This window comes from Amblyomma americanum, chromosome 10, assembly GCF_052857255.1.
Source record: "Amblyomma americanum isolate KBUSLIRL-KWMA chromosome 10, ASM5285725v1, whole genome shotgun sequence".
Taxonomy (NCBI): domain Eukaryota; kingdom Metazoa; phylum Arthropoda; class Arachnida; order Ixodida; family Ixodidae; genus Amblyomma; species Amblyomma americanum.
In genome coordinates, this window is record NC_135506.1 from 25,535,455 (window position 1) to 25,548,920 (window position 13,466).

Here is a 13,466-nt window from a genome sequence, read left to right on the forward strand (position 1 = left end):
TCTGCGGATTATCAACTTAGTTGGGGCAATATTTATTTTATTGATGTAGGTTGGCCAAGGTCAGCCTCAAGGTCATGAAGCCACAAGTTTCTTGGCTGGGTTTAACGGCGTTAAATACTGGTTTCGCATTAAAAAGAATACGAGGAAAAGACAGTTCCTACTCCGCGCACCAGACCTCGGGGATTATGATTTCGCGCTGCGATCAGGAAGCGTTGGAATCGTGCCCGAAATGAATTAAGCGGTCGTGCAACTGGTCCGGATTGCCGAGAGTTCCGCGTTGTAGCGCTCGTGTCATTCGGGTCGGTGGAAGAACGTGTGGCGCCATCTGCTTTTCGGAGCAGAGCCGTGAGAGCAATAACGATAAATTAAAAGAGCGAGCGTATTAGTACGAGTCTCGGCGCGGGCACTTGAAAAAAAAAAAAAAAACTCGAGCGATACGCGCGTGCTTAAATGTTTGGTGCGATGGAAAAAGCAACGCGAATAATAAGCAGCTTGGAGGACCAAGCACGTTCTTGCATGAGCTACGTTCGCACATCGCTAACGTCCAAACCTCGCGGATAATGGCCGCTGCAATGGGAAAAAAAAGAAAAACAAATGAAACGCGGGTTGGCACGAGCAAGCCATATTGATTCCTCAAATTTCCCGCCCTGTGGAATTTGACGAATAAGTAAACAAACATTACACTCCTTACTTCAACTAAAGGCACGCCCGCTGAACGAGCGGAAAGTTCAGAAATGAGGGAATAAAAAGGAAAGGAAAAAAAAAATATTGAATGCTCTGTGACAACATAAGCACAGTGCAGTTATTGTTGCCCGGTAACCTTGTTCCTGCAAACATTCTTTTCCTGCTTCGTTATGTCGCTTATTTATCGTTGTGTGGCACCGTCTTGTGGCCACCGCAACGTGCGACCGGCGTTGCTTGGTATGTATGGGGGGGGGGGGGGGGGCATCCGGTAAATAATGGGGTTGCTGTTGCTATATAGGATATAAACAAATAAAACAAAACAAGGAATCATTCCGCAGTACGGTCGTAACGTTTCTCTTCGCGCATCGCGAGGAATTGTCCGCTATCCGCGCATTATATGCCGTTACAAGAGTGCGAAACGACGTGCCCGTGTACCCGCGTTGTTTCGCATGAAAAAAAAAAGGAAATAAAAAAACAGCAGAAGTAAGAAAAGTAAAAACAACGCGCACCAGTTCCTGCCGCGTATGTATATACATAGCGTGACGCGGAGGAGTGCCAGCGAATACAATTACGCTTCGAGCAGTTTCGGCGAGCACGCGCGTAGCATATGCGGGCGAGGAATGTCGGGAGAAAAAAAAGGGAAAACTCGGTAAGTATAAACAAGGAGTAAAAAAAAAGTTGAGGGAAAAATGGGCAGCGCTCTCCATCGTAGCGAATAATGGCCAGTTAGGCGGTGCGCGCGCGCGTCCCGCACCTGACGTTGTTCCCATGAAGTTTGTTCGCCATAGATTCTGCGGCGGCGATGCTCGACGCTCTATAGCGTCTCTCCGATGCGGTCGTAGATTGTGTGCAGCGCTGTGGATGCGTCTTCAGCACCAGGCAATCACCGAGCGCATTATAAAAAAAAACACAGGTTTTCATGTGTAATGTTGGGTGAATCGGGCTATATAGTTAATGGGGACAGTGTCATTCGTTGTTTGTGTCTCCCTTTCGATAATTCCAACTCCAAAGGGACCTAACACTCGTTCGAATTCGTAGTTTGAAAGAAGCGAATCCTGTTCAATACCACAGAGTTTCCCAATATTTCGGGGAAGGAAAGCTGGCGCTGCGGAGTGTGCCTGGAAGTAAGTTTCGTATTTGGCTCGGCTATTGTTCGCCATGAAATGTGGATTCAGCCGCGGCAGTGCGACTCCTCTCGAGGCAAACCTCGAATAAATGCTCCGAAAGTTCGCATACCTCCCTAACACTGGCTTGCAATTTATCGTTATTATTTAGCGTTATCTTTCTAAGACTAGCCAAGACAAATACGAAATCTCATCTTCCCGACATTCCCGCGGTGTGCTATTTTTAAAAAAACTCGTACAGACGGTGGCGACACTCTTCCCTCCAAGTAATGCTGATAAATTCAACATTTAATACACTTAAGGTTAACGGTACCGCAGCCGTCAGTTCGAATAAAACGGAAGATCGAAATCACCGAGTTCCTCTTAACGAGGCTCCACTCTGTTGTTCTGTTCTTTAGAATAAATGAGCAACACGCGAGACTTCAAATTGAAGTGCGGCGCACGAAGAGGAACTAGGAGCCAACGAGACTAAACTCTAAGTGCGCGAATTCAAGCACACCCGCGCGAGCAACGAGAATTCAGCGGTGCTGTTTCTTTCGTGTCTTTGATTGTGCGCTGTTAGTATGGAGCCACGAACTTGACTAAACCTACTCCTCTTAACGAGGCCAAATTTACTTGCAAAATCTTAACCGCACTACTAAATCATTCGCGCATATTTTAAACGACACAGTCATCTGTTAATAGTTTGAGAGCTTTAACGTTGTAAATCAAGAGCGTGATTTAGAAAACAGAGCGTAATAATAATATAGAACTTCACTGTGGTTCTTGTAATAAAGGAGTAATTACTCATTGACATCCACTTAAACATTTAGCATCATTGGCATTCCCCTAAACATTTGACCATCACTGCGGTTCTTGAACGCGCACTGAAATTATACGCTTCGGCTTTGTCGAAAGGCGGCCGCAAAATGAACTTGTGACCTGAAGCTTTTAAGCAGAACGCCATATCCACTCAGCCACCACGGTGGGTAGGTGACAACAGCTCGTCAAACAGGTAGATACCAACCTCAAGGGATAGTAAGGAGTGTATACACTTCAGGTCATTCCACTTGCTTGCGTGACTGAGCAATACTTCACTTGCCTTCCCGATTTAGAAGGCACAAGTCTGCGCACGACATACGTTGCAGAGCGGAAATCGGCGAAAATGAGTGTAGCTTGAAGATGGAGGAATTCATGAATGGGTAAACCTGGCTGAATTGGGGCAGACTCCTGCGATCAGTGTTCGTCACGCCCACCTTCTAGTCTTAACAATGAAGACGGCCTAGGGGCAAATTTTTTTTGTTTACAACTCTGTTGATAAATCCTGTTTGAAACTCTCCGATAACGATTTCGGCACTATCATTGATCTTGTCATCCTCTCGTTCGTTGCAGTAGTTATCATCACGATTGGACTTGAGTCTCCCGCAGTAGAAGGGCTTCCCTCAATGACCTGACAATCGTTTACAAATGTGGAAGCATTTGTCTCTGATTGGTCGGTGCCTTAGCTCCCGTGCTGTTGTTGGCCATGGTTGGCCAGTGTGCGACTGCCGGTGTCATCCAGTCGAAGGTCGTTTTCATACACTCCGAAAAGGGCTTTCCGGAATCGTACTCCGATGCGCCGGTTTGTTGATGCACCAGCTCTGGCTTCCGCAACGCTGAATGCTTCTAGAGAGGTAGAGTGCGGATAAACTTTCTCTTCCCTGTAATTCGTACCCGCCCACCACCACCTTCTTCATTTTGTTTAGGTTCTCTCTTCTCGAGGTAGCCTTGCGTTGTACTTTTCGAACAATCAATGGGGCGGGCCTGGGACAGAGAACATAATTGTTATCTCTGCCCTTATAGGAAGCAACGAAAGACGCGTGCCGCCGAACGCTGAAAGTTTGGGAACGCCTTCTTGCGTGTTTGGGGAACATCTCGTATACGTGCGTGATGTTTCATCTTATGAAATAAGTACTTTTTTTTAATGCTGTAGCACCTGCTGAGGAGTGCTTTCGAAGTATGTTATCGGACCAGGCGAATAATTAATTGAAGTTTGTTTTGACGTTCGAATTTTTTAGTCACCCAACGTGCTCTGATTTATTTTAAAGTTTTCAGTTTACCCTAAACCTCGTATTGATTATTATTAAAGGGGCACCGAGGAAGTTAACCTGCATTGATAGGTTACCGCGTTATGTTGACAAAGACGCTGCTTTCGCCGAAAAAAAATACATTTTTATCGGTTAGAAAACTCGATAAAATGAAACACAGATGCCGCCGTCACCGGCTCATTTCGCTTATGGCCCGCGCGGATCCAAGAGGGCAGGCTACGCAGCTATTCATTTCTTTACGTCGATCACGGAGTCCCTTTTGGTGTGGGAGAAGTTTCCGTCATCTCGATGGCGGGAAATTTTTTAAGTGCAGTTTTCTCTCCAACAAATGCGTCTTTTGCAGCCGGGCGAACATTAATACTGCCAGTAAGAGTCATTGAGTCAGTTTTTACTAAAAAAATTATGTGAACTTATCTTCAGTGTCCCTTTAGATATAGCACCCTGTAAAATATCGAGGGTTCTTTCACGTGTCTATTAGAGTTCGTTTCCGGCTATCAGTTTGTAGCCAAGGCCGCCTATAAATGTGACTACTGTCTTGAAGCGCAATGATTTTGGTTCCCTTTTATACGGGGTGGTTCGCAAAAACCCGCCAGTGATATAAACACGTTTTTAGATGCATAAAGATACCTTTTGCTTCGTGGTAATGTGAGTGTTGATGGAGATCAGAAAACGAGTGGCTCGAGCTATCAAACTCTGTTCGAATAGTTAATAACTAAGCTCTTATAGTTAGGTACTGGTTGTAATTGAAAATCTGCGGCTGGTCGTTAGTAATAGCGATACGTGTCTAAAATTTGGAAAAACCTGCTACAGTTAATGCTGTGGCCCAACGAATCCGCGCCTTTTTTTTGTGGGGGTTTTAATTGGGGGAGATAAATACGTTCTCCCCACTTAATCGCGGCAGACTGTTCAAAGCCGCCAGACCCGGCCCCGTGATCGTGTGCGCTACCGAGCGCTCTCCGACCACGGCGGGCCTTGCTCTGACAGAACAAAGGAACGACACATCGGCTGACACAAAAGGCATTTATTCCTACTGCAACAATAACGCCAGCTAGCAACAAAATACGCTAACGAATCAAGGTCCTCCGACTGACCAGCAAGGTTACGAGCGAATGTTTGCCCACGCTAGGGCAAGGGATACTCCGCGGCCGGACGGGACGAGGTAGGGGAGCGAGTATCCCCACCACTTCCTCGTCCCGCTGGCGAAGAGCGGAGCCACGAGCGACACGTCCGCTCGCGCCGACGATCTCAGCCAAAGAACCTCCTGCCCTCTCCCGCGCGCGAGCTGCGAACAGTGTTTCGCGCTGCGACGCTAGCGCCCTCTCCTGTTAGTTGAGTTAACTAACAAGAGAATGTGCCCCTCCTCGAGGCGACGCTGCTGCTGCACGGTGCCTCGCTTGAAAGCAAACCACAAGGGGAAACTGCGGGGATTGATTCTCCACATTTTATACTGCCGCTTTGCGCATGCGCGCCTCTCCTCCTCGAGCTCGACTGGTTGAAAACAAACCACCATCTTCTACTGCGCATGCGCGGTTTATCTTAGTGACAGGCACAGACGACAGATGGCGGCAGCTGTCGAGCACACAGTTTTCACTCTACAGGCTTTACGTGCCTCGTCACCTTGTCTGTCGCTCCCGTGCCGGTGAGCCGGAGCAGCTAAGAGCAGTAGCGAGCCTTTAATCCTAGGTTATAGGTTACCTGAGCATCTTTCACACGTTTAGAATGCGCACCTATTCCGTAGTATGAAGTAATCTGTAATAAGTATTCCATAGAGACCAGCCTGACAGCACTTAAAGAGCGTGAAATAAATGTCGGGAGTGAGATGCCTTCAAACCCGATAAGTTTATTCCAAGTAGTGTTCCAAAACTCGCAGTGTGAGTAAAAAAGAAATGAAAAAAATAAGAATAACAATTTAATCGTACGAACGAACCGGTACAGATTCATTGTACGCAGAAAGAGGGGTTCGTCGTTTATATCGTCTCTTTACGCATTTTTTTTCTTTGAGCCTCCGTCTAAAACACGTGCATCGGTGGCATCGATTTCCCGTTAGGGTAACAAGGGCATGGGAGCGCGTCTTGCAACGTTCTCGTGATTTCCGGCATCCCGACCGTCGTATTAAGAATGATGCGCACCCCCCGCTGACAGTAAAACAAACGCCGACGTTACAGAAAAAATAACTAGTTACTTGCGAGCCTATAAACCGAAACCAGTTCCCCTTATCCAGAACCCATTCAACATTCACAGTTGCCGCTCTGTACACATACAGCTATGCATACAGCAAGCCGGTCCGGGCCAGCATGTCTCGCGGGCAGAATACAGAATGCGGTCTCAATCAGATTAAGATGCAGCGAGCCGGTGGAGCGGTACGAGGGGCAAACATGCCCGGAACGGATCACATTTCTGCATCGCCCGGATGTTTTCGGGTCGGCGGCGGGAGATGGTACGCGTTCCGGCCTCTAGACTCGGCACTGAATGGTCAGCGAACCATGATGTTCCATGTGAAGCACACGGACTGCTCGTTTTGCATTCTTTTTAATGCTTGTTTATTTTTCCCCGCGCAGTGGCAGACAAAGTGGTAAGGCCGGTTATAGCCGGCCTTTCGACGTTATTTAGAAAGGTTTTCTTCGTTTCGGATCTTACACTATATGATAGACGTATACTGTTTCATGCAAACCGTACCGATTGGTGATACTACTTGATTTTCTACATTTATTTTTAATTTTTATAGCATAGGGGCGGACCGAAAAGTAGAAAGGCCGGTTATAAGCCGCCTTAATACCTTAATTGTGAAGGCCGGCTTATAACCGGCCTCTTTATACGTGTAGTGCCGCTCCAAATAAACTGCTTCTCGAAGTGGAGCCCTCAGCCTTTTAGTTACGCCTTGAGGTCACTTAAGCAGCGCAGCGTTGTGGAACTTACAGGATGCGTTAGCCAATCAGGAGGTGGCATTGCACTGTTAGCGCTTGTAAAAACGGTTCGTGGTTGGCCGCCGCCCTCGGCACCGGCCAGTATACCGATGGCCAGCACCCCTTTCGGCCGCATATCACGGCCCGTTCTAATTTTCAAACCTTCTTGTTAACTCGGTACGTAAGTGACTCACGCTGCCTATTATAGGTATTCACGTGACGTCACCTGCAGCCTTGCTTGCGCGCCACATTTGTGGAGTAGAGAAGAGCACGGTTGGTGCGTTTGTCACAGCAAGTGCTGAAATATTTGTCTGACCACACGGGATCATTCAAACACACCTTGAGGAACCTTCAAATAGTTTGTTTCTTTTAGCCTTAAGGAAAACATGGCGGCGTTGAGAAGGAGAACACAGTACTCAGCAAGTCTGCGGAAAGGCACGCCCATGGGCGTGGCGTTCCCTTCGTGCCAGCCAGCCAGTCTTGGAACCGTGGCCCCTTGCAGTGCGTGTTCATCCCACCAGATGGCGCCAGCCCCGCAAAATTATAAAGGATAGACTGCAGGCTTGGGTGGAGAACGAGGGGGTGCTAGGGGAACTACAGAATGGGTTCCGGAAACAAAGGAGGTTGGAGGACAATCTATTTTCATTGACACAGTGTATAGAAATTGCGGAAAAGGAACATAGGCCCTTATTGCTAGCATTTCTGGATATTAGGGGAGCCTATGACAACGTTACTCAGGAGCATTTGTGGGACATATTGGGCACATTGGATGTGGAAAATGGAGTAATTAATCTTTTAAAAGATATATATAGAGGTAACAGAGTGCTCATAAAATGGGAAAAAAATGTATCAGGGCCTGTAGAGATACAGCGGGGGCTTAGACAAGGATGTCCTCTGTCCCCTTTGTTGTTCATGTTGTACCTGCAAGGTTTGGAGGCCAAGCTAGAGGGGAGCGGACTAGGTTTCAACCTATCTTTTTTCAAGCAAGGGGAATTGATTAAACAGACATTACCGGGACTAATATATGCGGACGATATAGTGATAATGGCTGACAACAAGGAAGACCTGCAGAAGTTGTTAGACATATGCAGTACAGAGGGAGATAGATTAGGCTTCAAGTATAGTAAGGAAAAATCTGCAGTCATGACATTTAATGAAGAGGGCGGCGAGCATAGAATACAGGAGTTCGTGCTAAAGGTAGTGAATGAGTACAAGTATCTTGGGGTGTGGATAAATAACAGTGTTGAGTATCTGACAGAGCATGAAAAATATGTAATGAATAAAGCTAGTAGGAATGCAGCTGTCATGAAAAATAGGGCACTGTGGAATTACAATAGGTATGAGGTGGTAAGAGGGATCTGGAAAGGGGTGATGGTCCCTAGCCTGACCTTCGGGAATGCGGTCCTGTGTATGAGGCCAGATGTTCAAGCAAGGCTGGAAATTAGGCAACGGGGAGTAGGGAGGTTAGCTTTGGGAGCACATGGCAATACACCAAATCAGGGGGTACAGGGTGATATGGGATGGGCGTCTTTCGAGAGCAGAGAGGCTAGCAGTAAGATAGCATTTGAGGAACGATTGAGAAGGATGGAGGAAAAGTGGTGGGCTAGGAAAGTTTTCAGATACCTGTATATAAAGAATGTTGACACGAAATGGAGAAAGCGAACTAGAAAATTGACAAGCAAATATCTGGACAGCAGTAAGGGGGCAAATCAGCAATTATCGGTTAAGAAAAAGGTTAAAGGAACAGAGAGAGCTTTGTGGAAAACAGGGATGCTGACGAAATCGGCACTAGAAACATACCGGACCTTTAAACAGGAAATTGTCACAGAAAATATCTATGATAATTGTAGGGGAAGTTCTTTGTTGTTTGAGGCCAGGACTGGAGTTTTGCGGACTAAGAAGTATAGAGTCAGGTACCAGGAGATAGACACTTTGTGCATTGCGTGCGGAGAGGAGGAGGAAACGGCTGAACACTTGATACTTTTCTGTAAAGGGCTTCACCCTACAGTGGAAGGCAGCGGGGCTGACTTACCCAAGGCATTGGGGTTTAGGGATAGTGAAGGGAAAGTGGATTTTAAGAGGTTAGAAGTAACCAAGCGAAGGTTATCTGATTGGTGGCTAAAAGCAAGACAGGAGTAAAATTTCACAAGACATGGCTAGGTGGCTTGAGCCACCGCCCGATGTAAATGGTTCAGCCGTATCCATCCATCCATCCATCCATCCGGTGGCTGTCCATGACGTAGGCGTATACCCCTTACAACACAGTTCCGGCGGCGCTGCATCGCCCTGTAGTAGCCGTCGGCTGTTGTGTGCGACGGCAGACAACAAGATTAAAGCGAGTACCGAGAGCCGAGGTGGATGCCTCTACCGATTTGAGAGACTGAAAAGAGCTTTCGAGCGCTGAGAAGCGAATAATGGAAATAAAAAAAGTGGAAAGAACACAATGGGGGCACGGGTGTATTGAATCAGCGGGGACGTACAAGATCGGAGGAATCTTAAGTGGATTAAAATGCAGCTTTGAATTGGGTGGGCAAGACGCGCAGAGTTTCGCCGAAAAAGCGACGCAACGCTGTCGGCGCCGGTGTACTTCAAAGGAAAACCGGGCTGTGTATACTCGCTGTTTTGTTGTTTCTCGCACAGCCACGGAGCGGACTTTTTGTTTTTTTTTTGTTTCGCTTATTTCGTTTGCGCCTTTTCCCAGCCGCGAGCCCCGGGCGCGTCTTTTCTTCCACGCAACGGCAAAGGACGAAACATACACAGAAAAAAAAGGACATAGTTCTTTGAAGGCGAGGTCGTTGTAAACGCCCACTTTTTGTAGTTGGAAACAAACATTGTTAACGTTGTTTGTCTTTTACAGTGTGCACGTGCGCAGAAGGCATTGGGGCATTATGTGCTGCGTTCTAAACAAACGCTGCCGTTTGCGTCGCTCTTCTAAATTCGTAACGTTAAAACGTTACCGCGGTTAACTCTTTATTTCACTACTTTATCTTAGATTCTTGCGATTTATGAACTTAGTCTGGGAATAAATTATGAGCGTTGTGTTGTACTTGCTGCTTTAGTTCTCGATGTAACCGTGCTGGAATTTTATTTTCACAGTACAGTCGCCCCCCCCCCCCCCCCCCCCCCCGCCCTCCACCACACCTAACCACTATCTGCGCATACATCGCGTTAAGGCCTTTATGATACGTCAGTAATAGAAAAGTTATTGAACTTTGCTATAGTTCGTCAATATTCTGGTATTAACATCGGCTGTGGAATCTTCATCTGATGCTGGCCGTATCTCAGTAAACTCGCTGAATCTCACGAATGCTCGGCTGGTTTTGACGTCCCCGTAACAATGGGCTTTCTATATACTTGGCAGAGACTCTGTTGCCTTGCCATAGATATTTCATTTTGTCTATTCACAGTCTGTAGACTGCCTATCAGCCTAAGTGCCCTGAACTAGAAGTGTGTGGCCATGAATGTGGATTGTCCACAGAATAGTCTGTAGGATTTTTCTGTAAAAGGTCCGTGTACTATATTGAGAAAATTCTACGCACAGTTATATGTACTGCCTAAAGAAACTTTTTTTCAGGGCCGGAAGGTTTCATTACGAAATGCGTGCGAATAAGAGTAATTTATTATACACTCAATGCTGAACGCTTCTGCTTCGATCCTTGTAATGCACAGGCATTGAAAATGCGAACGAAATTTTCTGATCTTGAAAAATCTCATCACTGAAGGTCCTTAAATTGCAAAAAATGTGAAAATCTTAGACATTCATTGAGGAAAAGGTCATTACACCATACATAAATTTAGCCAATCTTGGCGATTTATGAATGTGTGAGGACGATAAAACTACGGACAAAAGCGCAGGTGAACGCAGTAAATCAGCAGCAAAATTCAAATCTGTTGTCTCGCTTTCGAATTCCGTGCTGCGACCGCAGAAATTTTGCACTGTTTTGCCTCTAGGCCTAGTTTTTACACAAGTTTATTTTTCAGCAGGCCTCCTATTTGTCTGGGAAGTAGAACTTTGACCTTTATTTATTAAATATATTGCAAATTACCGTTTTTTTTCACACTATGTCAGCAGTTCATAGATTTCTGCGAGCGAAAATGAAGATTATTCGCCGCATTTCCACACTTTGTATCGCACGTGCGGCATTAAAAGGGTCGCTTTTATCTGCTGCGATATGTTTTTAATGTAGCGTGTGATTACGGCAGCCAAATTCTTGTACCGGTGTAGGAGACTTTCGTAATGGAATGAAGTGATAAGAACTGTAGCGTAGGGGAAAACGTTGAGTGTGTTGTTGGCGTACTTTAGCATAGAGTTTTTAATTAGTGTTAGAGTTGTACCATCAGGTACACGATTTTAAAATGATTCGTCAGACAGCATTGGTCCGAGGCAACGGTTTGTTTTTTTCTCTGAGCCGCTTCCTCTCCTGTTGTCATTAAAAATTCGATATTGCGGCGAAGGTGGGAGGAGGAGACCGGAGCGCACTCCAGAGAGAAAGAAATGCTCCTCTCACTGACATGTCATCCGGTTTCTTTCTCTAAAGGCGAGGGGAATTTTCCCCCTTTCTCTCGGGGGAGACAGGGGAAAAAGGCAGGCAACATGGCGGCTCGCTGCGTAAATAAAGGGGTCTTGAAAGCTGTCGGCCGACCCTTGCCTCCGTTCGCTCAAGCCTAGCTCGTTACAGGCATTTTGTCCTCCAGTCTTCTTTTTTAGCACTGCCACTTCTTGCCGTTCTTTTGTTTTTTGCTTGGTGTGTGCGCGGTGGAGTTTTGTTTTCCCCGAGCCCGAAATCTCTCTCTCTCTCTGTCGTTTTTCGAAAACAGCCCCAAAGAGGGAGCACGCGATTTGACTTTCCGATCGCTCTTTGCGTGCGGCTCACGTTTCTGCGTTGGTGTGTGTGTGTGTGTGTGTGTGTGTGTGTGTGTGTGTGTGTGTGTGTGTGTGTGTGTGTGTGTGTGTGTGTGTGTGTGTGTGTGTGTGTGTGTGTGTGTGTGTGTGTGTGTGTGTGTGTGTGTGTGTGTGTGTGTGTGTGTGTGTGTGTGTGTGTGTGTGTGTGTGTGTGTGTGTGTGTGTTCGAGGGCGGGGGTGCAGGGTTTGCGCCAGAAGCCACTGACGCCTTTCTTTTCTCTTTTTTCTTTCTTTCTCTTCGCAGCAGCAGGGCTCTACCGTGGTCGTCGAGACCGATGCACACGGCGTGGTTCACGTGAAAGTTGTCGGTAAGTTCATCGCGGCTCGAACCCTCTTCCCACCTGACCGCATTCGCGAAGCTATTAATAATAATAATAATTGGTTTTTGGGGAAAGGAAATGGCGCCGTATATGTCTCCTATATCGGCGGACACCAGAACCGCGCCGTAAGAGAAGGGGTAAAGGAGGGAGTGAAAGAAGAAAGGAAGAAAGGGGTGCCGTATATAGTAGAGGGCTCCGAAATAATTTCGACCACCTGGGGATCTTTAACGTGCACTGACATCGCACAGCACACGGGCGCCTTAGCGGTTTGCCTCCATAAAAACGCAGCTATACCTCTGACGTGCATTGAGTGTGTTTCGCGCACTGCAGTTGGATACAGGTCAAGAAAATAGCGGCTTTTCTCCGTCGAAGAACCCGCTTCTAGCCAATGGCGTCGGCCGATTCTCGTCAACAATGCTAGCGTGACAATGTAGGGAAGGGCAGATGAGAGGGGACAGTCCCCCCCTTGATTTGGCCGGGATAGTACCCTCTTTGTATTGTGACGCCAATCCCCGAATTGTCACACTACCCACTCTCGCAGGCTCATGAGTTTTGGCCGACGCCGTTGGCTGGAAGGGAGCCCTTAGAGCCGCTTTTTTCTAGACTTGTATCCGACTGTACTACCGGCGCCTTGTCGTCGGCTACCGTTTTTAGGAGTGTATGGCACGAACTGACACGAACACAGCACACTCGTGCGCAAAGGGAAAGCCCGAGTGCGTTTATTTCTCGTTTTTTATGCGCTTTCGTGTCGGTGTCGGACGCCGTCGATAGCGGCTGCTAGCCGTTTCGCCGTTTCACGGGATTCCTTGGAGGGCTCCCCATTTGAAGCGGTTCACGTGGGCGGCAACGAAGCCTTTTACGCTTGATAACAGGTCTTAAGGGCTACCCCTCTCACAAAGAATATACAAATAAAAAACCCGAGTGTACGCAGCAGGCGTTTGTGCGGGTCCTATTTACGGGAATGAATAAAGCGGACGAAGATGCTAATAGCAGCGAAATCACCGAACATGCGTAGCAGTTGAAAACTAACGAACAATCTAGGAGCAACGCTGCGTGCCACACATCACATGGACGGCAAGAACACATAAAGCGAATTAAGTGTGAAACGTAGTACAATCTGCATCTACCGGATTGTTCTCCGTGTTCATATTTAAGAGCGGTCCATTGAACTGGCGAAACTGTTCCCCTTAGCCTTAGTTTCCTTACGCGGCGAAACCGTTTGCAGAGCGGAGGCGTGAGTAAACGAGACACTCAAAGAGAGAAAGACGGAATGCTGTGACTTTTTTTCTTACTACGAGTGAATATTATTCTTTCCTGTGTAACACCTTACAACCTCTGTGCTGCAACAATTCGAAAGCACTTTACACTTCCCACGCTTTCATTTTTTTTTTTCTATCAGTTGCACATCGACGACTCAGTCCAATATATCGCTGTTGCACTGTCCGTCTAGCATTCGACGACGAGTC

The 13,466-nt window shown here is 47.0% G+C and overlaps 1 protein-coding gene across 2 annotated transcripts in view; it reads left to right on the forward strand.

The window, feature by feature from the left end:
• LOC144107648 (uncharacterized) overlaps positions 1–13,466 on the forward strand; it is a 361,279-nt gene that overhangs the window by 284,320 nt on the left and 63,493 nt on the right. The window contains exon 5 of one of the 2 annotated variants that reach the window (XM_077640746.1): positions 11,925–11,988. In XM_077640746.1, coding sequence (XP_077496872.1) covers positions 11,925–11,988 — 64 coding nt within the window. The remainder of the gene's footprint in view (positions 1–11,924; positions 11,989–13,466) is intronic. The other variant, XM_077640748.1, reaches the window with a different exon arrangement.